Source organism: Stomoxys calcitrans, chromosome 4 (assembly GCF_963082655.1).
Source record: "Stomoxys calcitrans chromosome 4, idStoCalc2.1, whole genome shotgun sequence".
In the NCBI taxonomy this organism is placed as follows: Eukaryota; Metazoa; Arthropoda; class Insecta; order Diptera; family Muscidae; genus Stomoxys; species Stomoxys calcitrans.
The window spans coordinates 147,677,540-147,704,550 of record NC_081555.1 but is presented as its reverse complement, the minus strand read 5'-3'; the positions used below and the strand labels follow the sequence as shown (position 1 = coordinate 147,704,550).

The window sequence follows — 27,011 nt, the reverse complement described above, 5'->3', positions numbered from 1 at the left end:
GGTGGTGTATTTGGGATAACGGTGGATGGTCCAACCCCCTCCGTTATCAATAAATTACAAAGCCTTTTCCCACTTCCTGACCATATTCGTAATCTACTCCCGAATATCTCTCATTTGAGTCTCATATTGTCATGATCGTCAAATAAACCTATTTTAAAGGGTTTTGGGGATGGGGTGGCCCCCCAGGTACTTGGACCCAACTTTTATTATGAAATTCGTAGTCTACTCCTAAATACCTTTCCTTTGAATCCCATATTGTCCCGATCGGTCCACTTTATTTATTTGTTTGTAGTATTTTCGGCATAAGGGGGAGGGTCCGCCCCCCTTCCGATATCAAAATTTTAACAAAATCGGACAAAAATTGCGGCTTTCATGGGCTAAAGATGTCCAATCGGGAGATGGGTTTATATGGCAGTTATATCAGGTTATAGACCGATTTGGACCGTATTTGGCACAGTGGTTAAAAGTTGTAATAGAACACCGCGTGTAAAATTTCAGCCAAATCGGACAAGAACTCAAAAAGTCAAATCGGGAGATCGATTAACATGGGAGCTATACCAGGTTATAGACCCATTTACACCGTACTTGGCACAGTTATTGGAAGTAGAAACAAAATAATTTATGCTACATTTCAGCCATATCGGATAAAAATTGCGGCTTGTATGGGCTCAAGAGGTAAAATCGGGAGATGGGTGTATATGGGAGCTATCTCAGAATATTTACCGATTTGGAGCGTACTTAGCACAGTTATTGGAAGTCATAACGTAACACAATGCGCAAAATTTCAGTCAAATCGAACAAAAATTGTGGCTTCCAGGGTCTCAAGGAATCAAATCAGGAGATCGGTTTATATCGGAGCTATATCAGGTTATAGGCCGATTTAGACCTTACGTGGTACAGTTGTTGGAAGTTATAATAAAACACTACATGCAAAATTTCAGCAAAATAGGACAAAAATTACGGCTTGTAAAGGCTCAAGAAGTCAAATCGGGAGATCGGTTTATATGGGAGCTATATCGGGTTATAGACCGATTCGGACCGTACTTGGCACAATTTGGCAAAATTTCAGCCAAATCGGCAAAAACTGCGGCTTCTAGGGGCTCAAGAAATCAAATCGGGCGATCGGTTTATATGGGAGCTATATCTAAATCTGAACCGATAGAACCCATTTGCAATCCCCAACGACCTACATCGATATTAAGTATCTGTGGAAAATTTCAAGCGGCTAGCTTTTCGCGTTCTTCATCTATCGTGACTTTGACAGAAGGAAGGACGGACATGGCTAGATCGATTCAGAACAACGAGAAGATCAAGAATATATATGCTTTATGGGCCTTAGACGGAGGCCACCGTAGCGCAGAGGTTAGCATGTCCGCCTATGACGCCGAACGCCTGGCTTCGAATCCTGGCTAGACCATCAGAAAAAATTTTCAATGGTGGTTTTCCCCTCCTAATGCTGGCAACATTTGTGAGGTACTGTGCCATGTAAAACTTCTCTCCAAAGAGGTGTCGCACTGCGACACGCCGTTCAGACTCGGCTATAAAAAGAAGGCCCCTTATCATTGAGCTTAAAACTTGAATCGGACTGCACTCATTAATAAGTGAGAAGTTTGCCCTTGTTCCTTAGTGGAATGTTTATGAGCAAAAATTTTTTTTTGTTTTGTATGGGCCTTAGACGAAGGCCGTTGCCCCAAAAACGGACTTTGGATTCCAGTTCCTGGGGATAACCCGCATCTAAACAACAAATTTCTGGAAATCAGAAGTGGGCCCTATAAAGTGCAGTTATGCCAAATTTTCTTAGAATTCGTCGAAGACTCCAATTTTGTTGCCACTTTGTCGATTAAAAAATGGACCCACCCTAATGTAGACTGATCTACACAATAAATGCATTTTCGCTTGTTTCTCTTATCAGGACTGGTAAGAGGGCACACTTACCTCCTTGAATATAAAATCAGGTTCTTTAAACGTCTCATCTACTTCCGTTGCGTTCAAGATGTACACCTTGGTAGTAAAGTTTAGTGATTCAGCAAGAAATTGCAAAAGTTTCCCTTCAAATCCCTTATACTTGGTGACATCATTACCATTGCTGTTATATTCCAAATTGATGTAGGGAAATTCATTCCAAGCGGCACATGTCAAGGGGCAACCATAAAAATTTTGCACCTTGGGTGGAAAATAGTCTTTATGTAACCATTGACGTTGTTTGGGATCATAACGATTCACAATGACCGGTTTAATGCTGTGACACTCGCCGGGGGTAAATGGAAAATAGGTCACCATAATGATATCCTCGTCGAATAAATTCACCAATAGGCCCACATTAAGAATACTCAGGCGGTATAGGTGGGCAAAGACTTTGGTTATGACATCCACATCGAATGTTGTGATGGTCGATATGTGCATTAGATTGTGTGAGAGATTATAATTGCCGGTATTGTTGATTTTGGCATAGAAGTAACTACAAAGGCATTAGAAAAAATACTAAAATTTTACTCTCGAATGAAACACTTTGTAGGTATGTAATTATCCTAACTTACCTAAGTGCATCTCTGTCCTCAAAAAGCAAAACCTTCAAAGATTTCGTCTTGCGAAAGGTCTTTTGATTTTGAAATAAAATCTTATAGGAAACGCTGGTTACAGTTGGAGCTATGTAATTTACCAGATCATTGAAATAGAAGCGAGCTGTATTCGTGTTTGGCTTATAGTTGGCATAGAATAAAAGATTTCTTTGAAACAGACTGCTGGGTTCATTCACAATAATTTTTATGGATTCGAATAAATGTTGACTACTTTCTACATGGAAAATGTGCACACATGAAATGACCACAATAACCTTGACTTGACTGATTCAATTGCTCTAAAACTCCATAATGTTAAACTGCACGGAAAGCCAGTCACTTATATTTCGTTTTATAGATCTCCAAAATGTAATTCATCCAAATTTGTTGATTTTTTGGAGCAATTACTTTATGCGTATGGTAGAACACCTTGTGTTTTAACTGGTGATGCGAATGTTGATGCGCTGCATAACGAAAATTTCAGTGCTGTTTCGAATATGCTGTTGAATTATGATTTTAGAAACTGCCATGAAATGATAACAAGACCTGTTAGCCGTACTTGTCTTGACCATGTGTATTCGAATATTTTAGGGTCCATGTCAATCATGGCGGTTGGATGCATGTTAACTGATCACAATTTAATTTACTGCCAAGTGAATATTGATGAACAGTTAGATAATATTGTCAGACATAATTACTCCTTTTGCGATTATGATAAATTGAAGACTACTATTGATTCCCACCTTCAGACTCTTTCTCTCTTGGGAGCACCCACCGAGGACCTTAATAATTTTGTTACGCATGTAAAAACTGCTGTAGATTGTTCTACCGTCACAAAACCCCTAAATGTAAACCAAAGAAATGCCATTGCACCATGGATAAATGGGAATCTCTTGAAATTGATTGACTATAAGAATCGATTATTGAAATTAAGAAGGAAATGTCGCAATAATGACAGTATAAATAGCCAATTGAAAAGAATCAGTAAAGTTATTAGAAATTCGTCAAGAAATTCAATGAACAATTACTATATAAATAATCTGGCTGACATCAAAAATAATCCAAAGAAAACATGGCGCTTTTTAAATGAAACTCTGGGAAGAAATATTAAAACACAGCTATCTTTTAAAGATGATGATGGTAATATCATAACGAATGATAGGAAGAAGGCCGAGTTATGTAACACTTTCTTTCTTAAGTCTGTTATAAATCTAAAAAATATGATACCGATGTACCCAGGAGACAGTTGCAATTCATTGGGAACCCTATGTTACAACCAAAACCATCTTGATTTACATTTTACCACACAAAGTGAAATAGAAAGTGAAATCTCAGCGCTTAAATTAAATAAAAGTTGTGGTCATGATAATTTGCCGCACAACGTACTCAAAGTTTGCAGTAGCAATGTCAATCATTATTTGCTGAACATTTTTAACAGCATGATAGCGACATCAACTTACCCACAAAGCCTTAAGATACATAAGGTAATACCCATTCCTAAGGGTAGAAATTCAACAGTTATTGAAAATTTAAGACCTATTTCTGTGTTGCCATCTATAAATATTATATATGAACGAATTATTCATCGGCAAATGGCTGCATTCTTAGAAACGAACCGAATACTTACTGATTGTCAATATGGTTTTCGCAGAGGATGTGGAACTGACGAAGCTGTTATTAATGTACAAAACTATATATGCAAAATGTTGGATAAAGGTCACAATGGCGTAGTAGGCATCTTCTTTGATTTATCTAAAGCTTTTGATATGATTGATCACAACATTTTATTAAAGAAGCTGGAATTTTATGGCATTCGCGGTAGTGTACTACGGCTTTTCAAATCTTATCTGGTGAATCGAAAACAATTTGTGCAAATGGGGGACAGTAAAAGCCAACTGGCTTCTATTGAACATGGTGTACCGCAAGGCAGTGTACTAGGCCCGTTGCTGTTTTTAATCTATGTTAATGACCTATGCAATTTGGAGCTAAAAGGACGGCTATTTATGTATGCGGATGACATATGTCTTTTTTATCCGTACAAGTCCACGACCGTGGTTAAAACTTATATGGAACGAGATTCTGCATTAATTTTTGAGTATATGCGACTGAACAAATTGTTTATAAATAGAAAGAAAACTAAATTAATCAGATTTAAACCATACCCTGGCCATAATATGGACTTTAGCATCACTGTGGATGGAGAAACTATAAACGAAGTGAATGTTGTCAAATATTTGGGCATATATATGCAGTCAAACCTTAACTGGAATCATCACATAAATCAGCTAAAGTTGAAAATATCTCCAGCACTTGGATTGTTGTATAAGTTCAAATACAAGTTCGACGAAAGAACCAAATATCTAATTTATCAAACATTAATACAGAGCCATCTTAACTATTTGGCTGTGGTCTATGCATACAGGAACACAGGCGAGTTAAAATCATTGCAAAGGCTTCAAAACAAAGCTCTGAAAACTGTTGCAAACTTACCATTACTTTATCCCACCGTTTCATTATACGACAGTGTTTTTCCAACTATTTTGCCAATTCATGGAATTTATAAGTTGCAGCTTCTTCTGTACGTATATAAATGCATTCACCACATAGGGCACCACACAATTGAATTTAATCTAAACCAAGTTTCATTCAACACCCGCAACAATCAACAGCTGGGAGTAGCATTGTGCCGCACAGAGACCACAAAACAGAGAGTAGAATATTCTGGCAGTCATGAGTTTAATGATATACCGAGCGATATAAAGTCTAACCCAATTTCAATTTTTAAAAGATTGCTAAGGAATTACCTTAAAACACAAACTGAAACACTTTTGTAAATTAAATTAATTTTCTTCTAATAAGATCATTAACCTTTAACATCGTTTAATTTATTACTGATCAAACATTGTATTAAAATAATTGAATTTTGTTATTTTGCCAACTAGCCTCTATTATGCCTAATGGCGCTGAGGCGTTTATAAAAACTAATTGTAAGTTTTATAACGTATAAGTAAAAAATAAAAAAAAAAAAAAAAAAAAAAACCGTGGCTACACATTTCCACCCGACAGACATTACGATACTTTCTATACTAACTTTAGAAATTTTTGTTTGTTGGATAGTTTGTGGGCCTTAGCTGGTGGTCCTCAAATCGAGTGTTAGTTATGCAAGATTTTCCACACTTCATTCGTGATTGGGTGAGTTTTATCTAATTAGACAAGTACAAAGGGGCTAAAAATTAGAAAGCGTTACTTTTGGTTTTTTTCTTCAAATCTGTGTGTAATGTTATTTAAGTAGGTGATATAATAATGCTTTTTGTGAGTGAACATTTAAGTCGATTTCTTTGATTTGAGTACAAATAATTGGGCCAAAACATAAGCAGTTGGATTTTAGTTTAACCAACTTTAAAAATTATGAAAGCAGATGAGGCAGTACTTGGAGTATTTGAGAGAAAGATTCTTCTTAAAATATATGGACCAGTTTGCGTTAATGGAGAATATAGGCGACGTATGACCCACGAGCTGTATGATGACGATAGCATAGTTACACGCATCAAAATACAACGGCTGCGTTGGTTAGGTCATGTTGGCAGAATGGATGAAGAAGCTCCAGCAAAGAAGTCTTTTGAAGGCAAACACAGGGGAACACGCAAGCCGAGATAACCAAAACCCCGATGGAAAGATCAAGTGGTGAAAGACGCCTCGAAACTTGGTATCAGAGAATCGAGGCGCTTGGAATGTTATTCTACGTTCGGCTAGTGGAACAAATATTCTGTCATAGCCAGTTAAAGTAAGTAAGTAATAATTATGAAATGTAATATTGAGTAAAGATATCGTACCAATCACCATGGACATATTCATTATCGTATTTTATTGCAACTCAACTAAATCCATATTTATATTCAAACTAGCTGACCCGGGCCCGCTCCGCTGCGCCTTCTTTTACTTTATTTGGAACAAAAGTTTCCTTAGAATATTTATTTTCGACAATTAAAGATCTTTAAGTGAAATACCATGCTACGAAAATAGTACATCGCTTGACTAACAGTTTAACAATAAAAGTGCCTTTATCTGAATCCCATATGATCTTTATTGGTCTACCAATTTAAGTTTGGATTTAAGGTGTACTCCATTCTTAAAATTCTTTATTTCAGCCCGATATTCTCATGATGTCTGATTTAGTGGTGTTTTCGGGGGAGAGGTGGTCCCCCAGATACTTGACCCTAAAAATCATCAGCATCGTGCTCTTCTCTCAAATACCTTTTATTTAAACCCCATATTGTCATTGGCTTAAGAGCAGTTTACAGGACGAGGCGTCCCCTAAACATATGGTCCCAAAATAGAATATCAAATGCGTTAGGTTATCGTATGAGCCACATATTGGCATGGTGGAAAAATTTTTTACCTTTGGAGGTGTTTTGGGAAATGGGTGATGCCCTAAAAACATGGTCCTACATTTGGATATCAAATTCGTATTCTACTCCCAAATACGTTTATTTGAGCCCCATATTGCGATGGTCACTAAAAAATTGCTGTTTGTGGGGTATTTTGGGAAAGGGTCCCGAAAATGGGTATCACCCCAGCAAATTGGTCCCGAAAATGGGTATCACCCCAGAAATTGGTCCTGAAAATGGGTATCAATTCTTGGTCAATTCTTGGGTGGTGGTCCCCCAAACACTAAGCCCGGAAAATATATCAGCAAAGTGCTCTATTCTCATGTATCTATATATCATTTATTTGAACCCCATATTGCATTGCCCTCAAAATCGAATATCGAATTTGTTTTCTAATCTCATTTAAACTCCTTATTGCAAAAGTCAGCAAATATGTCCGGTTTGGGGTATTGGCCCTAAAAACTATGAATATTTAGTTCCACTCTCTTTAAGACCCAAATTGTCTTGGTGAGCAAATACGTCCTAGTTGGGGGTTGTAATGGTGGTGGGACGTCCGCTATACTGTTGGCCCCTAATGTTGATATCAGATACGTGATCTACTCCCACATACCTGTAATTTGAACCCCATTTTTTCATAGTCGGCAAACATGACAGGCTTGGGGGTGTTTTGAGGGATGGTCGGCCATTCAGTGAGTTGGCCTTGAAAATATGTGTCGGATTCGTGTTCTACTCTAAAAACAGTCTTATTTATTAGCCTCATATTGCAATAGTCAGAAAATATTTACTATTTGGGTGGTGTTATGGGGGTGGGGTGGCCCCATTGACACTTTTCCCGAATATTGATATGAAATTTGTGCTTTACCCCCAAAGACCTTTCATTTGAGCCCCAAATTGCTATGGTCCTAAATTCCCCTTTCCCCCTTTGGGGGATGTTTTTAGTGGAGGCGGCCCCCCAAACACTTGGTCCCATATTTGGATATCAGATTCTAATTCTACACTCAAATACCTTTTGTTTAAGTTTGTTTGAGTTTTGGGAAAGGGTCCACCCCCAGAAACGTGGTCCCACATTTGAAACATTTGAATATCAGATTCGTATTCTAATCGCAAATACCTTTCATTTGAGTCCCATATTGCCATGGTCGGTAAATATGCCCGATTTAGGGGTGTTTTGGGGCTTGGGGTGGTCACCCTAGCCCTTGGTCCGACAATTGGATATCAGATACGATTTCTTATCCTAAATACCTTTCATTTGAGTCCCATATTGCCGTGTTTGGTCTAAATATATGTTTGGTAGGTTTTAGGGTGGGGCAGCCCCCCTAGGTACCCCATCCGAAATTTGGATTTTTATTTTTAGGGTACTATATGAGAGCACACAAAATTTCGCTTAAATCGCACTGCCCACTCACCCACACCGAGATTTGGCTTTTCTGAAAATTAGGGTGAGGGGGAGGGTCCGCCCCCCTTCAGATATCAAAAAATGTAGTACCCTATTTTCACCACGGGGTCATTGTGCACCATCTGTGAAAATTTCAAGAAAATCGGTTCAGCCCTTTCTGAGTCTATAAGGAACACAAAAACATACCAACAAACAAACACAAATTGATTTTTATACCCTCCACCATAAGATGGGGGGTATACTAATTTCGTCATTCTGTTTGTAACTACTCGAAATATTCGTCTGAGACCCCATAAAGTATATATATTCTTGATCGTCGTGACATTTTATGTCGATCTAGCCATGTCCGTCCGTCTGTCTGTCGAAAGCACGCTAACTTCCGAAGGAGTAAAGCTAGCCACTTGAAATTTTGTACAAATACTTCTTATTAGTGTAGGTCGGTTGGTATTGTTAATGGGCCATATCGGTCCATGTTTTGATATAGCTGCCATATAAACCGATCTTAGGTCTTGACTTCTTGGGCCTCTAGAGTACGCAATTCTTATCCTATTGGAATGAAATTTTGTGTGTGTTTTGTTATGACATCCAACAACTCTGCCAAGTATGGTTCAAGTCGGTCCATAACCAGTCGGTCATATAAACTGATCTTGGGCCATGACTTCTTGAGCCTCTAGGGACGCAATTCTTATCCGATTTGAATGAATTTTAGCACGACGTGTTTTGTTATGATTTCCAATAACTGTGCCAGGTATGGTTCAAATCGGTCCATGTTTTGATATAACTGCCATATAAACCGATCTTGGGTCTTGACTTCTTGAGCCTTTGGAGTGCGCAATTCTTATCCGATTCGAATGAAATTTTGCACGACGTGTCTTGGTATGATATCCAACAACTGTGTTGAGTATGGTTCAAATCGGTATATAACCTGATATAGCTGTCATATAAACCGATCTTGGGTCTTGACTTCTGGAGCTTCTGGAGGGCGCAATTCTTATCCGATTTGATTGAAATTTTGCACGACGTGTTTTGTTATAATATACAAAAACTGTGCCAAGTATGGTTCAAATCGGTAATTTACCTGATATAGCTGCCATATAAACCGATCTGGGATCTTGACTTCTTGAGCCTTTAGAGTGCGCAATTATTATCCGATTTGCCTGAAATTTTGTACAACGGATCCTCTCATGACCATCAACATAAGTGTTTATTGTGGTCCGAATCGGTATCTAGCCCGATACAGCTCCCATATAAATCGATCTCTCTATTTTACTTCTTGAGCCCCCAAAGGGCGAAATTCTTATTCGAATTGGCTGAGATTTTACACAGGTCTTCAACAAATAATTCAAATGTGGTCCAAACCGGACCATATCTTGATATCGCTCTAATAGCAGAGCAAATCTTTTCTTATATCATTTTTTTGCCTAAGAAGAGATGCCGGGAAAAGAACTCGACAAATGCGATCCATGGTGGAGGGTATATAAGATTCGGCCCGGCCGAACTTAGCACGCTTTTACTTATTCATTATTCTTTGTTGGCCTAAAAAGAGATACCGGGAAAAGAACTCGACAAATGCGATCCATGGTGGAGGGTATATAAGATTCGGCCTGGCCTAACTTAGGATATTTTTACTTTTTATGAACTAATTCATTTGGTAAGTGTATTTGTTATACATACAACAGACCTTTTATTGCGGCATTTTGGTCTCGAAAGTCATATATAATCGGTTGGTGGTTTTTATACTAACAACCATACTAAGGGGGTATATTCATTTAGTCATTCCGTTTGCAACACATCGAAATATCAATTTCCGACCCTACAAAGTATATATATTTTGGATCGTCGATTATAGATAGTATATATATTTCTATGACGATTTAACGATGTCCGTGTGTCTGTCTGTCTGTCCGTCCATCTGTTGTAATCACTCTACAGCCTTCAAAAATTGAGGTATTGAGCTGAAATTTGGCACAGACGTCTTTTAAATGCACACTGGTTAAGTTCTTGAACGGGACAAATTGGACCATATTTGGCTATATCTGCTATATAGACCGATTTTCCGGTAAAGGGTCTAGTATCCATAAATGCTTAATTTTTCATCCGATTTCGCTGAAATTTGAAACAGTGAGTAGTTTTGCGCCCCCTAACATAGAACTCAAATATGGTTCAGATCGGACCATATGTGGATCTAGCTGCTATATATACCGATTTTCCGATAAATGGTCTTACGCTCATAAATACTTTATTTTTCAGCCGATTTCGCTGAAATTTGAAACACCTCCCAACATCTGACCCAAATATGGTCCATAACGGACTATGTTTATACAAAGCTGCCATATATACCGATCTGCCGATAAAGGATCTGAAGCCCATTAAAGCTTTATTTATTACCAGATTCCACTGAAATTTGAAACATAGGGTTATCTTAAGCCTCCTGATATCCGTCTTAAATATGGATCAAATCGGACTATATTTAGCTATAGCTACCATATAGACCGATCTCCTGATAAAGGGTCTGAAGCTCATAAAAACTTTGTTTTTTAACCGATTTCGCTGAAATTTGTAACATTGAGCAGTTTTACGCCTCTTAACATAGGACTCAAATATGGTTCGGATCAAACTATATTAAAATATAGCTGCTATACAGACCGATAACCCGATAAAGGGTCTGAAGCGAATAAAAGCTTTATTTTTTATCCAATTTCGCTGAAATTTGAAACAGTAAGTAGTTTTAGGCCACTCGCTATCCGACCCAAATATGGTAAAGATCGGACTATATTTAGATATAACTGTCATATAGACCGATGTGACGATTAAGGGTCTGTAGCTCATAAAAGCTTTATTCATTACCTGATTTTGTTGAAATTTGAAATACACAATTCAACAGTGACTTAGCCCACTCAATATCCGTGTCGAATTTGGTTGCATAAGCTATCCAATTTTCACCGGATTGTGCCGAAAGGGGGTTTTCCTATATACCCCAGATGGTGGGTATCCAAAGTTCGGCCCTGCCGAACTTAGTGCCTTTTTACTTGTTATACCCACCACCGAAGGATGGGGGTATATTCATTTTGTCATTCCGTTTGCAACACATCGAAATATCCATTTCCGACCCTATAAAGTATATATATTCTTGATCAGCGTAAAAATCTAAGACGATCTAGACATGTCCGTCCGTCTGTCCGTCTGTCTGTTGAAATCACGCTACAGTCTTCAAAATAGAGATATTGAGCTGAAATTTTGCGCAGATTCTTTTTTTTTGTCCATAAACAGGTTAAGTTCGAAGATGGGCTATATCGGACTATATCTTCATATAGCCCCCATATAGACCGATCCGCCGATTTAGGGTCTTAGGCCCATAAAAGCCACATTTATTATCCGATTTTGTTGAAATTTGGGGCAGTGAGTTGTGTTAGGCCCTTCGACATCCTTTGTCAATTTGGCTCAGATCGGTCCAGATTTGGATATAGCTGCCATATAGACCGATCCTCCGATTTATGGTGTTAGGCCCATAAAAGCCACATTTATTGTCTGATTTTTCTGAAATTCGCGACAGTGAGTTATCTTAGGCCCATAGACATCTTTCTTCAATTTGGTCCAGATCGGTTCAGATTTGGATATAGCTGCCATATATACCGGTCCTCCGATTTATGGTCTTAGGCCCATAAAAGCCACATTTATTGTCCAATTTTGCTGAAATTCGGGACAGTGAGTTGTGTTAGGCGCTTCAACATCTTTCTTCAGTTTGGTCCAGATCGGTTCAGATTTGGATATAGCTGCCATATAGACCGATACTCCGATTTAGGGTCTTAGGGCCATAAAAACCACATTTATTGTCCGATTTTGCTGAAATTTGGGACAGTGAGTTGTGTTAGGCCCTTGGACATCTTTCTTCAATTTGGTTCAGATCGGTTCAGATTTGGATATAGCTACCATATAGACCGATTTTTTGATTTATGGTTTTGGGCCCATAAAATGCTCATTTATTGTCCGATGTTGCCGAAATTCGGGACAGTGAGTTGCGTTAAACCCCTTGACATACTTCTGCAACATCGCACAGATCGGTCCAGATGTGGATATAGCTGCCATATAGACCGATATCTAGGTTTTAGGTTTTGGTGCCATAAATGACGCATTTATTGCCCGATGTCGCTGAAATTTGAGATAGTGAGTTTGGTTATGCTCTTCGACGTCCTTCTTCAATTTGGCCCAGATCGGTCCAGATTTGAACATAGCTGCCATATAGACCGATCTCTCGATTAAGGGTTTTGGGCCCATAAAAGAGGCATTTATTGTCCGATTTCGCCGAAATTATAAATATATACCCGAGGTGTTGGGTATCCAAAGTTCGGGCCCGGCCGAACTTAACGCCTTTTTACTTGTTTTATTTGTAACTCGCATAGCTTTTGACTGAAGAATTTAAAAAATAAGAGAAAAACCTCTGCGAAAATTAAAAAAAAAAAATGTTAGTCAAATTTCTAAAATATTCCTCTTATTCAGACCTGAAAATTTTGAAAATCGAACTTTTGATAGCCCGAGGTGACCTTTTTTGGGCCAAGGTGACCAATTTTGAAGGCTCACCAATGGGCCCCTGGGACTTCTAGTCCCCAGAAATTTCGCATATAAACTGCATAACACCTCAGCTATAACCACGTAAATTTTCATGAAGATATCTCTATCCGTTTCAAAACGGCAGACTAATCTCCACTTTTTTCCCATCCCACTGTGCATCGTTTGCTCCACTAGCTGTAGGACGACGATAGCACAGTTAAACGCATCAAAATACAGTGTTTGGATTGGCTAGGTCATGTTTTCAGAATGGATGAATAAGCTCCAGCAAAGGGGAAGACGACGGAGGGGAAGAAGACGGAGTGACCCATCGAAAATTTGGTCTTGCCCTTTGCGTGGAGAGCGTCATTTCGAAACTGGGTGTCAGAAATTGGAGAAGAAGTGCAGAAGATCGAGGCGTTTGGGCATCTTTTCTACGTTCGGCTAGAAGAATAACTTTTCTGTAATGGCCAATTAATGTAAAAGTAAGTAAAGTTAGTATTCACATTTGTGGTCCGATTTTTACAAAATTTTGAACGAGGTGTTTCATTTGACGTCCCAAACGTGTGCAAAATTTCATCGGTTCATATTTGGATATAGCTTCCATATATTTCTTTCATACGATATGACCTTTAAAGGTTGTAGAAGTCACAATTTTGGACCGATCTTTATCAAAATTGGTGCAGATTGGATTTGGCCTCCGGTGGCCGATTTATATGTAGCTCCCATATATATTTTTTAGCCGATATATGTCTTTAAAACTTTGATAGCCAGAATTTGGGTCCTATTGTAAAAACATATTGGTGTTCTATTCGTTGTTTCAGCACGTATACAAATATAAATTCTGGCTAAATTTGGACATAGGTTCTATCTGTTAAAAGTTGTAGGTATACTCGGTGGTGTAGGGTATTACATAGTCTCTACGCCCGATTTTTGCCTTTCCTTACTGGTTTTAAATTCAAATCGATTTTGGCGAAATTGGGTATAGCATGTTTCATTGCCCAATTAAAAGTCTCTGCAAAATTTCCTGAAAATTGGCTCAAATTTGACACTCCACAATCATCCAGTTCCTTTTCTGCTCCACTGGGGATAGCCCTACAGAAAATGTACCAAAACGTATCCCATTTAAAATATATTTAGTTTATTTATATATTTTTTATCCGTTCAATTGAAACACCAAAGTCACAGAGAAGTAGAAATAGAAAAAAAATAAACTTTACAAAAATAGTTTGTGAGTGTATTGTGAGTGTACTGTGTGTGTGTGACAATTGCACGAACTCACACAAACAACCATGGTATTCTTACAATTCGTCTCATACGTGGGCTGTATTTGTGCCACCACACCTCAATTAGAAACACGAACACGGCCAATAGATGTAGCCAAATTAAGATCATAAACAGTGCTCCCAATTCATTCATGGTCAAGATGTTCGTTTGCACCGTCCTCGCAATGGTGTGAGGTGTCTTTTTCTTATCCAATTCCATTTCACTAAGCCATCTATCGAAAAATCCATAGTATTGGGCCATAGTAATCCATTTATTCAATTCCTCAACCAAATACGACTGGCGGCGCACATTCATGGCCAATTGCTGTTGGTAGATGCGCTCGTTGACCAAATGTAATCTCTGCCAATTCGAGGCATTCAATTTGCTATAGTGTCCAAAATATTCATACTGCGTCACTAGGGCTGTGCGTACATTGGCCTCGGCCAACTGACCAAACGCTTCCATCATGGTGCCATTAAAATCTCGAACATTCCTCATATCCGGCAAAATTTCAAAGAGGCTTTTGTGGCTGCCCTTCAAGAGTACAACATAGTTCTGCTTCAGGACTTCCGCTATCGTTTGCGGTGGATTACTGTGCTTATTGTCGCGCAACATCTCATACATGCCCGACTGATAGGCACTGCGTATCACCAAGGTGGCCAACATCCAGGTTGCAAGCAGGAAACGTGAAAAATTATAACGCGGCAATTGATTGTTAGCCATATTTGCACCAAACGCCAGTATGTAGAGATGATATTGGGGCATGGTATTGGACTCGCCAAATAAAAAATTGCGCAATTTTTGTCGGCATTCAAAGGCCATAATAAGTGCAGAGCTTAGCAGAAGTGTCAGTCCAATGGCATACCAGAGCTTTACTTGCAGGGGATAGGCAATTTTTTCGTATGTACTGTAAACGTTGAACACATTCGATATCATGAAAGTTTCCGAGAGGTAATAGTAATTCGTTTGACTGTACGGTGATGTTGTGTTCAAATATGGTTTGTAATAGAAGCCACCCAGGGCAAAGTCAGCCGAGGTGGAGAACATCTGAAATGAGCAAGGGCGAAAAATATTTATTGAGGGGGTACATAAAAACCGAACATAGCAATCATATATTAGGGCTTTGATTGAAGTTCGTGAGGCCTTTACTTTGGCCATTTAACTCCCATTTTTGGGAAAAAGACAAAAATTTTACTATGCAATATTCGGATACTTTCCGTGTTGATATATGGTTCGGAACAGGTAGGTATATGGTACATATGTTCGAGAATATGATTCTGTGGAAAAATTATGGATCACTTTTTTCTTCGGGGCCAAGTCTTGGCAAAATTCTTGACACTATAGTAATAAATCTTAATACAGGTAACCCAGCTACCCTTGGTAACAGGATTAGGGATAAAAAGAGCGACAGTTTATAGGGATGTGCATTACACACCGCTCAAGGAATACAATGGGATTATAAGGGCGAAGAAAAGTATATCCTGAAAACTATTCCCAAGCTATATATAAAAGAAAATAATTGCTATGTTAATTGAATTAAGTGTTGGAGACCACAGCAGAAGTCAATGTGCAAAATTTCAGCCAAACCGGATAATAATAACGCCCTATTGAGGCTCAAGAAGTCAAGATCCCAGATCGGTTTATATGGCAGGTATATCAGGTTATGGACCGATTTGAACCATATTTAACACAATTGTTGGAAGTAATAACAAAATACCTCATGCAAAATTTCAGACAAACCGGATAGGAATTGCGCCCTCTAGAGGCTCAAGAAGTCAAGTCCTCAGATCGGTTTATATGACAGCTATATCAGGTTATGGGCCGATTTACACCGTACTTAGTACAGTTGTTGGACGTCGTAACGAAACACTGCATGCAACATTTCAGCCAAATCGGATAGGAATTGCGCCCTCTAGAGGCTCAAGAAGTCAAGACCCAAGATCGGTTTATATGAGAGCTATATCAGGGTATGGACCGATTTGAACCATACTCAGCACAGTTGTCGGAAGTCATAACAAAACACCTCATACGAAATTTCAGCAAAATCGGATAGGAATTGCGCCCTCTAATGTGTCAAGAAGTCAAGACCCAAGATCGGTTTATATACCAGCCATATGAGGTTATGGACCGATTTGAACCATATATGGCACAGTTGTTGGAAGTCATAACAAAACACATCATGCAAAATTTCAGCCAAATCGGATGGGAATTTCGCCCTCTAGAAACTCAAGAAGTCAAGACCCCAGATCGGATTATATGTCAGCTATGTCAGGTTATGGACCTATTTGAGCCATAAATGACATAGAAACTATAACCAAACATCTCGTGCAAAATTTCATCCAAATAGGAATAGAATTGCGTCCTCTAGTGGTTCTAGAAGTTAAGATCCCAGATCGGTTTATATGACAGCTACATCAGGGTATGGGCCGATTTGAACCATCTTTTAAACAGTTGTTGGAAGTCATAACAAAACACCTCATGCAAAATTTCAGACAAATCGGATAGGAATTGCGCCCTCTAATGTGTCAAGAAGTCAAGGCCCCAGATCGGTTTGTATGACAGCTATGTCAGGTTATAGACCGATTTGAACCACACCTGGCACAGTTTTTGGATATCATAACAAAACACGTCGTGCAAAATTTCATTCCAATCAGAAAAGAATTGCGCACTCTAGAGGCTCAAGAATTCAAGATACTAGATCGGTTTATATGGCAGCTATATCAAAATATGGACCGATTTGCCCCATTTACAATCCTAACCGACCTTCACTAATAAAAAGTATTTTGCAAGGTGCTAGCTTTACTTTCTTTATTATCCGATTAGGCTGAAATTTGGCATAATGTGTATTGAGATCCTCGATATCCATGCCGTATTTTGTCAAAATCGGACTATAACATAATATAATCCCCATATATTCAGATAAGGCTGAAATTTTGAGAATAATTTTTGTTAAGATCTTTGTTCTAATATAGCTCCATATAAAGGGTGATTTTTTTGAGGTGGAATCATTGGACCGTATTTTTTCAAAGATGCTGTTGGACGCAACGTTACGGTGAATGAACACATTCGAACCGAACACTGATTTTGGTAATAAAATTCAATGATTTGCAAGCGTTGCTCGTTAGTAAGTCTATTCATGATGAAATGTCAAAGCATACTGAGCATCTTTCTCTTTGACACCATGTCTGAAATCCCACGTGATCTGTCAAATACTAATGCATGAAAATCCTAACCTCAAAAAAATCACCCTTTACATCGATCTCTCAATTTTAGGTCTCAGTCCCATAAAATATTTAATATCCTATCCCCTACAGCTTTTATGGGACTAAGACCAAAAAATAGAGAGAAAGAGAAGGACGTGTCTCATTTGGTGGCGTACTGAGAAGGCTCACAGATGTTGGACATTATGTAGACGGGCCATAGGCTCGAAATGGGGCCTGAATCCGAAGATAGTACTCTGCTTATTAGACCAGTTAGTAAGAAAGTTATTAGACCAATACTATGTTGCTGTTGTTTTGTAGCCACATTTTCATGTGGTGGCGGCGATCTTCGTCAAGATGAAGAGGTAAGCAAGCTCGTTCCGGTCCAAAGACTGATCCCCGTGGAATCAAGGTGGCCATTGGTTATTTAAAGGCGCTAATAACTCGCCTTGTCATATTGAGCACCATAGCCACTTAGTATTTGTACAAGTTCCGATGCCCCGCCACAGCCCGAACAATTTTTCGAAATAAAGAAGTGACCAACTTAAGGGCGCTGGCAAGAGGCGGACATTTTGCACATGATCCTCACTTCTAACCATTTCAAAGTTCAAAGAGTTAGCTCTATCAGTTCTCATATGATAAATATTTTACTAGTTGTACCCACCACCAAAGGATGGGGGTATATTCATTTTGTCATTTCGTTTGTATCACATCAAAATATCCATTTTCGATCCGATGAAGTATATATATTCTTGATCAGCGTAAAAATCTTAGACGATCTAGAAATGTTCGTCCGTTTGTCTGTTGAAATCACGCTACAGTCTTTAAAAATAGAGATATTGAGCTGAAATTTTGCCCGGAGTCTTTTTTTGTCCATAAGCAGGTTAAGTTCGAAGATGGGCTATATCTCCATATAGCCCCCATATAGACCGTTCGGATTAAGATTATTGGCTTAGATGTATGTCCATAGTGACATGGGTCGCATTAGAACTCGCGCCCTTATTTTATCCCAACCTGATCTGACCTAAGTCTTGCTTCCCCCAAAATCATAATCGAGACCTGAGAAAAATTCGTTGGACCTTGCGAAGCTGCGAAATGTGAAGATCGCCGATCCTTCAGAAGCTGAAATGTTAATATTTCGGCATTTATACAATATGTGGCAATAGTGCATGTGGGCTTTGTAAAACAGAAACCCGGGTCTGTAGAAGTAAGGAATTAGAAATTCAGATTACGGGGCGTCAAGAGATGCCTTCAAGAAAGCTGAAAGAGAATTTGATGCCTACTCTTCAGGGGCCAAGGAAATCAGTTATGGTATGGTGTTACTGCAAATGTAAATTTTGCCCATGAACATTCCACTAAGGAACAGGGGCAAACTTCTCTCATATCAATGAGTGCAGTCCGATTTATGTTTTAAGCTCAATGATAAGGGACCTTCCTTTTTTAGCCGAGTCCGAACGACGTGCCGCAGTGCGACACCTCTTTGGAAACAAGTTTTACATGGCATAGTACCTTACAAATGTTGCCAGCTGATGGTCTCGCCAGGATTCGAACCCAGGTGTTCAGCGTCATAGGCGGACACGCTAACCTCTGCGTTACAGTGGCTTCCTATTTTATGGTGTTAATACTTCCGATAATTTAGGGAAGTCCACCTGTTAGAGGAATCAAACCAGTTCAACTGGTTGTCTGATCAAATAATGATAAATGCGGCAGTAGAATAACCAGCGGAGTCGAATGGGAGACGCGTATTAAGCGGGTTCTAGCCACATTTAGAAATTCGTCCTTGATCTCAGTGTAAGGCGAGGCCAAAGTAGCAATTTATGCGTACAGAAAACCCAAATTGTAGGTGAGACAACAAATATATGATCCCTTTTCTCTTCTCTTATCTTTAATTTTCATACCTATCACGATAGGAAAATACGAAATCTCCAAGCCTTACAAGTATATAAATTGTGACCTTTACAAGTGGGCTATTAAAACATCCTCTCATATACAAATTTCTACGCACCTCTTCAAAAATCAATCCAGTCTCGTTAAAAGTCTCAGCAATCTCCATCTCGCTCATCATATACAACTTAATGGTGAAATTTAAATTCTCAGCCAAAAATTCCAATAGTTTCCCCTCAAAGCCATCAAATTCATAGGCACGGCCAACGGCCGTACTGGACTTCAAGGCCAAATAAGGCATATCTTCCCAAGTGGCACATGTCAGGGAACATCCATAGAAATTATGCAATTTATGGGGAAAGAAGTCATTGTGCTGCCACTTCTTTTGCACAGCATCAAAACGATTTACCACAATTGGCTGCACGCTAAAGCACGACTGCGGCGTAAATGGAAAATAGGTGACCATAGCGATATCATCCTCAGCCAATTGTACCACCAGCACCACATTCAACATGCTCAAGTTGAACAATATGCGAAAGACACTTGAGATTTGCATCTCATCCAATGTGGTTATAGATGATATATAGAAGACAGATCGCGACAAGTTATAATTGCCACCTCGTTTAACATTTTCATAAAAGTATCTAAAATTACATGTAACAGTTTTGTTAAAAATTCTCTCTTGGATTATAGTCTTCATCCAAATCTTACTTTAGCCATTTAATGTCGCTGAAGAACAACAACTCACTGTGCTGCACTTTGAAGATGACCTTTTCACGATGAAGAAGAACTTTTGCTGCAAGATGTTCGAGGCCACTTAAAACTCTACCCACCATGTCATTAAAATACAAACTTTCCACATGTGATGAACTATTGAAGTTGGCATAGAGCACAATACGATCAAAAATCAACGATTCATTTACAATGGCATTTAGCGAACTGTACAGATTTTCACTGGCTACCTGAGAGTTTGCGAAACTTTTTGCCACAAACATTAATAAGGCAAACATTTGAGGCCACTTGAGATACATTTCAAATGCGTTGTATTTGTCCTAGGACAGAACGTTGTATGGCATATTGAATGTAGATGCTTGTCCTTGGTGTTGGATTTTCTAAAATTTAACCCATTAATCAATCAAACTCATGAGTTGAGTGGTGGGGAAAATACATTCAAATGCCACCCTTTATTAATATTGATGATTGTGTAAAAAGTAATACTCTATTGGATGTTGCTACGAAATGTCAAGTGCTCATATGGAATATGAAAATTAATGCTTTGAATCAATTTTGTTTTCACAAAAGATTAGAAGGGATTTCACTAGTTCCATATCTTTTCCTAATTGCCGGTTGAAGAAAATAGAAACGTGTCGGATTATTAAGATACCATTTTGTAATGGTATTGGCATATAAACGAGGGCTGTATATTAGTTTCTGGTCTAGGCAACATCAAGGGTTGCCTATCGCCTAGCTTCAAAATAATTGTAGAATATCGTAACCGTTGGCTTATAAGTTCAAAGCAAAACAACAATCGACCTTGTGGGTCTTCGATGACGGGACAAATGCTACGAAATTTGCTTGTGGAAGAAGCATACGGTCGCCCGATTCATCGGCGAAACTGGTCATGTGGTGACTGTTCCGCTTGAGCAAGGTAGGAGATCAATTTTAAGTGGTACACAACATTTGCCTGAAGTCTTGAAGGAAATTAGAAAATCGACCAAGAGAAGACGAAGCCCTTTTGACAAAAGGTCATCCGCTATTCAGCCCCGACGTGGCACCCAACGACTTATTTTATTCCCACATTTAAAGAACAAAATGCGAAGTCAACTATTTCAGTCGTCAAAAGGTATCTCGATCGGAGTGGAAAAGTGCTTAGAGAATTGGTTTGAGCGCATTTTGCCCATGAACATTCCATTAAGGAACAGGGGCAAACTTCGGACAGTCGGACATGGTAACCTCTGCGCTACAGTGGCCTCCGAAAAGCAAAGCCACAGCATGAAAATTATATAAATCTGCCACCCCCAAAATGAGAGTGTGATTGTTTGTGTGAAAAACTATATTTAAATTTTTTTATACCCACAAACATTGGATGGAGGGTATACTAATCTAATTCCGTCACTAACGCCTCGACATATTGATCTGCGATCGCATAAGGTTGATATTTTCTTGATCGCCTCGGCATTCTGAGCCGATCCAACCATATCGGTCCGTCCCTCCGTCCGTCCCTCCGTCCGTCCCCTCCGTCCGTCCCTCCGTCCGTCCCTCCGTCCGTCCCTCCGTCCGTCCCTCCGTCCGTCCCTCCGTCCGTCCCTCCGTCCGTCCCTCCGTCCGTCCCTCCGTCCGTCCCTCCGTCCGTCCCTCCGTCCGTCCCTCCGTCCGTCCCTCCGTCCGTCCCTCCGTCCGTCCCTCCGTCCGTCCCTCCGTCCGTCCCTCCGTCCGTCCCTCCGTCCGTCCCTCCGTCCGTCCCTCCGTCCGTCCCTCCGTCCGTCCCTCCGTCCGTCCCTCCGTCCGTCCCTCCGTCCGTCCCTCCGTCCGTCCCTCCGTCCGTCCCTCCGTCCGTCCCTCCGTCCGTCCCTCCGTCCGTCCCTCCGTCCGTCCCTCCGTCCGTCCCTCCGTCCGTCCCTCCGTCCGTCCCTCCGTCCGTCCCTCCGTCCGTCCCTCCGTCCGTCCCTCCGTCCGTCCCTCCGTCCGTCCCTCCGTCCGTCCCTCCGTCCGTCCCTCCGTCCGTCCCTCCGTCCGTCCCTCCGTCCGTCCCTCCGTCCGTCCCTCCGTCCCTCCGTCCGTCCCTCCGTCCGTCCCTCCGTCCGTCCCTCCGTCCGTCCCTCCGTCCGTCCCTCCGTCCGTCCCTCCGTCCGTCCCTCCGTCCGTCCCTCCGTCCGTCCCTCCGTCCGTCCCTCCGTCCGTCCCTCCGTCCGTCCCTCCGTCCGTCCCTCCGTCCGTCCCTCCGTCCGTCCCTCCGTCCGTCCCTCCGTCCGTCCCTCCGTCCGTCCCTCCGTCCGTCCCTCCGTCCGTCCCTCCGTCCGTCCCTCCGTCCGTCCCTCCGTCCGTCCCTCCGTCCGTCCCTCCGTCCGTCCCTCCGTCCGTCCCTCCGTCCGTCCCTCCGTCCGTCCCTCCGTCCGTCCCTCCGTCCGTCCCTCCGTCCGTCCCTCCGTCCGTCCCTCCGTCCGTCCCTCCGTCCGTCCCTCCGTCCGTCCCTCCGTCCGTCCCTCCGTCCGTCCCTCCGTCCGTCCCTCCGTCCGTCCCTCCGTCCGTCCCTCCGTCCGTCCCTCCGTCCGTCCCTCCGTCCGTCCCTCCGTCCGTCCCTCCGTCCGTCCCTCCGTCCGTCCCTCCGTCCGTCCCTCCGTCCGTCCCTCCGTCCGTCCCTCCGTCCGTCCCTCCGTCCGTCCCTCCGTCCGTCCCTCCGTCCGTCCCTCCGTCCGTCCCTTAAGCAATAAATACAGCTTTTATGGGCTTCAGACCCTTTATCATCATATCGGCCTATATGGCAGCTATATATAAATATAGTACGATCTGAACCATATTTGGGTCAGATGTCGGAAGGTCTAAAAATACTCACTGTTTCAAATTCCGGTCCCTTCGTCCGTCATTGATTTTTATTAAATTCAAGGAAATCGGTTGTTGAATTCCCCTTTTATGGACTTGGTGTGTTGGTATGTATAGCAGCTACATCCAAATATATACTGATCTGGGCCGTATTGAACAAGGATCTCGAAGAGACTTACAAAACTTGCAATGCCATTTCAGCGAAATCCGACAATAAATGCGCCTATTATGGGCCCAAGGACTTAAATTGAAGGATCTTTCTACTTACTCAATTCGCTTTACCAAATTTTTGCGAAATCGGACACTAAATGTGCCTGTTATATGCCCAAGACCTTAAATTGAAGGATCGGTCTATATGGAAGTTGCATTGATATATAAACCGATCTTAACAAGACTCGGAACGAGACTAGGTATGAATTTTGAGGTGCCTAACGCAACTCGTTGTGCCTAAGTTCAGCAAAATCGGTTGACAAATTCACCTTTTATGGGTTAAAAGCCTTAAGGCGGGAAAACGGTATATATGGCAGCTATATCCAAATCTGGGCCGATCTGGGCCATATTGAACAGGCATCTCGAGAAGTCTGACATAACTTGCTATACCAAATTTCAGCGAAATTGTTAAATCGGACAACAAATACACCTGTAATGGGCCCAAGGTCTTAAGTCCATAGATGGGCAGCAATATCTCAATCTGGATAGATTTGGGCCGTATTCATGGACCCAAGATCTTAAGTCGAGAGATGGGTCTATATGGCAGCTATATCTTAATCTGGACAGATCTGGGCCGTATTCAGAAGAGGGGTTTCGAGAGACCTGATCACTGTCCCAAATCTCAGCGAATTTGGATAATAAATGTGGCTTTAATATTCCTAAGACCTTAAATTGCCAGATCGGTCTATATGGGGGCTATATCCAGATATAGTCATACATAGCCCGTCTTCGAAATTAACCTGCCTACGGTCAAGAAGAGAATCTGTGCAAAATTTCAAATCAATCTCTATTTTTAAAGACTGTAGCGAGATTTCAACAGACAGACGGACATGGCTGGATCGTCTTCTATTTTTACGCTGATCAAGAATATATAAACTTTATAGGGCCGGAAATGGATATTTCGATGTGTTGCAAACCGGAATGACAAAATGAATATACCCCCATCCTTCGGTGGTTGGTATAAAAAAATGGAATACTTATTCATTCCTACCAAGCGTTTAATTAATAAATCTCATTGTTATACCCTCCATCATAGATCCATAATCTAAAATTGCGATGTGTACTTTGTATACAAATTAACATGGTCACAGAGACGGACATAGCTAAATCAACTCTGAGTCAACTTGTGAGCAGATAGGATTACTTATCAATGGGTGTGTATTTCTTCCTTTTGAGTGTTAGAAACAAATGTATTATGTTATGATACACTGTACCCCAGTAGTGGTGTCACACACATCATATATATGAGAAAATCCGTGACTAATATTAACATTTCAATTATTATACCCACCACCGAAGGATGGGGGTATATTCCCTTTTTCATTCCGTTTGCAACACTTCGAAATATCAATTTACGACCCTATGAAGTATATATATTCTTGATCAGCGTAAAAATCCAATACGATATAGCCATGTCCGTCCGTCTGTCTGTTGAAATCACGATACACTCTTTCCAAATAGAGATATTGAGCTAAAATTTTGCATATATATGCATATAGACCGATATCTCGATATAAAGTCTTAGACCCATAATAGGCGATTTATAATCCGATTTCACTGAAAATCGATACAGTGACTTAAGACAGGCTTTCGACATCCGTGTCGTATGGAGTTTAGATCGGTTTATTTTTAGATATAGCTTCTAAAAAAGCAATATTTTGTGATACATAATTGAACAATGAGTTGTACTTATTAGTATTTGGTCCAAAGAGGAACATATTTCGATATAGCTGCTATGAGGCATTATGTATGCATTATTCACCGGACTATGACGGAAGTTGGTTTACATATATACCCGAGGTGGTGGGTATCCAAAGTTCGGCCCGGCCGAACGTATCGCCGTTGTACTTGTTTTTATTATCGTGGAGCCCACATTAATAGAGATTGGTTTCTGCAACAATTTTTGATGATTTCGTTTTATTTGTATATAAACCTGCCTTCTGATCTCATAATATTGAAATTTAGTTATATGTATCCATATTTGGATATAGCTGCCATACAGAGCGATCCCCCGATATGGAGTATTGAGCCTATAAAAGGAGCATTTTTTTCCGATTTTGATGAAATTTGAAACTGTGAGCTTGTCTACCGCTCTACATCTTTTTGAGAGAAGCGATGAATATATATGAAAATTTATTTTCCTTAAAGAAAAGCCATGAAAATGATGAATTCATTTTCAATAAAAAAAGTAAAAGCATTAACATAGCAAACTGTTGTTGGTTTTTTCTTCTTAAGTATTCGTTATGGGTGTAAGAGCGCAAAGCCATATGTGGGAGTATTAGTGGTGAGAGTAAGAGAAGCAAATGGTGTGAGAGAAAGAGTATCACTATTTGGGTGAGGGTGTTGTGGGGGTGTGATGTGCGTGGGCCTACTTTGCATGTAGTTCAGCCAATTTATTGGCTTTGGCGTGCGAGGCATTTGCATTTTTGTTGTTTCTGTTTGTATATGTTTTGCGGAGCTGCACAACAACAATTTTATAACTATAGGTCATATGTATTAGTTGGGTTCTATTAAAGCGAATTTGTGGTACATATTACTGCCAAACGGCTAATTGGATTTTAATAAAATTAGCATCAATCGAAAGATATTTTTCCTGAGATGTGACTTTTTTCAACTTTTGAGCAATTTTGTCAACAAAACACTTCCAGTTAAATTTTGTAAATATTGAAGTGATTTTTTGCTATATTTTGTTTATAAATCGATGTATACTCTGTCCGTCAACCATACAGGCCTGTTCAAAATTCTCCGCTCTTGGATTTCGATGTAAATTTGATGCTGTAACGGCCGATTCAACGCTTTGCGAGTTAAAAAGGTAGGAGCCTAACAAAAATACGTCTACTCCCGGCAAAAACAAACTCACGATCTCATTATCGGATGCATTTGTCATACATTATCGGATGCATTTGTCATATCGTCGTCTAAAACAAGAAAAAACAGTCAAACACCGTCGATACAAATAAACAAAACAAAATAAAATAAACAAAACAACTTGTTTGCTACAAGTACATATACATCAAACTAGATAAATTTGAACATCTCTCTGTGCTCTTTATCTAAATTCTCGTGAGTGTCTGCGCTTGAAAATATAAAGAACCAATTAACATTCAGTGCAAATTCTTAAGTGACAACAAAACAAAAACAAAAAAAAAAAAAAAAAAAAAAAAAAAACACAAACCGAAAAAATAAATAAATATCTCTTAGCATGGCACACTCTGAGCAAGTACCAGTAATTGAAATAACAACAATAAACAGTGAAAACACGCTCACCACAGATAAGTTGGTTATGGCGCCAAAAAGGTGGAGAGAAGGCCGTGGATCTTACTCTGATGAGAACGTATGCAAAACTCCTCGCTTGTCTAATTATGACTCTCCTCAACGTATTGTTCAACTCATAGATAAACGGTTCGAGAAACAATCTGAGCTTATCAAAGCATTGATACTCGAGAGTGAATCTAGACTCTTAAGTGTTATAGATAAGAGCATGGATGAATTTAGAAAAGACATTGGTAAGCTATCAGAAAAGCTTTCTAATATAACCAATCGTGTTGAGAAAATTGAAACAGTGGCAGACAAAATTGAAAACATGAACCAGGATATAGGTGTATTAAAACATGAAATCGAAAAACTAAAAGTTCAACAACAAAAACACGAAAATTTACACGTTGCGAGTGACCTTCGGATAAACGGTATCCCTTATACAAATAACGAAAATCTATTTCAAATTTTTGACACTCTTTGCAACAATCTAAACATTGCTACTCCAACCATCAGAGCAATTTATCGAGTCTGCAATGTTAATAAAAATAGAGACACTCCAGAAACAATCATGGTGAATCTAACATCACCCTCTGATAAAAACTTTATTTTAAAAAATATATCGCAGTTCAAAAAAAGTCATAAAACTGCATTGCAACTACAACATGTGGGATATGATTCCGATAAACATATCTATGTAAACGAAAATCTTACCAGTTATAACTACAAAATACTTCAAAATGCACTTAAACTAAAACGGCAAAAATGC

General features: G+C 40.0%; 2 protein-coding genes across 2 annotated transcripts in view; both read right to left on the bottom strand.

Moving 5' to 3' along the window:
- The window catches only part of LOC106085026 (uncharacterized), a 17,033-nt gene extending 11,405 nt beyond the window's left edge, over positions 1-5,628 (bottom strand). The window contains exons 1-3 of the mRNA XM_059367307.1: positions 5,599-5,628; positions 2,538-2,833; positions 1,936-2,458 (exon numbers count right to left, since the gene is read on the bottom strand). Coding sequence (XP_059223290.1) covers positions 1,936-2,458; positions 2,538-2,833; positions 5,599-5,628 — 849 coding nt within the window. The remainder of the gene's footprint in view (positions 1-1,935; positions 2,459-2,537; positions 2,834-5,598) is intronic.
- Positions 5,629-14,165: 8,537 nt separating this feature from the next.
- Positions 14,166-20,268, bottom strand: LOC106085014 (uncharacterized). Its single transcript, XM_013249014.2, has 3 exons — positions 19,949-20,268; positions 19,359-19,881; positions 14,166-15,200 (listed from the first exon to the last, which is right to left on the bottom strand). The coding sequence occupies exons 1-3, from the start codon at positions 20,266-20,268 to the stop codon at positions 14,166-14,168; spliced, it is 1,878 nt and encodes a 625-aa protein (XP_013104468.2).
- Positions 20,269-27,011: the final 6,743 nt, after the last annotated feature.

Coding starts and splice junctions, on each gene's coding strand:
- LOC106085014 (XM_013249014.2), bottom strand. CDS start 20,268: ATGTATCTCAAGTGGCCTCAAATGTTTGCCTTATTAATGTTTGTGGCA. Junction 19,882..19,948: donor AGCGACATTAAATGGCTAAA/GTAAGATTTGGA, acceptor ATGTAATTTTAG/ATACTTTTATGAAAATGTTA. Junction 15,201..19,358: donor CTGGATTGATTTTTGAAGAG/GTGCGTAGAAAT, acceptor TGCTCATTTCAG/ATGTTCTCCACCTCGGCTGA.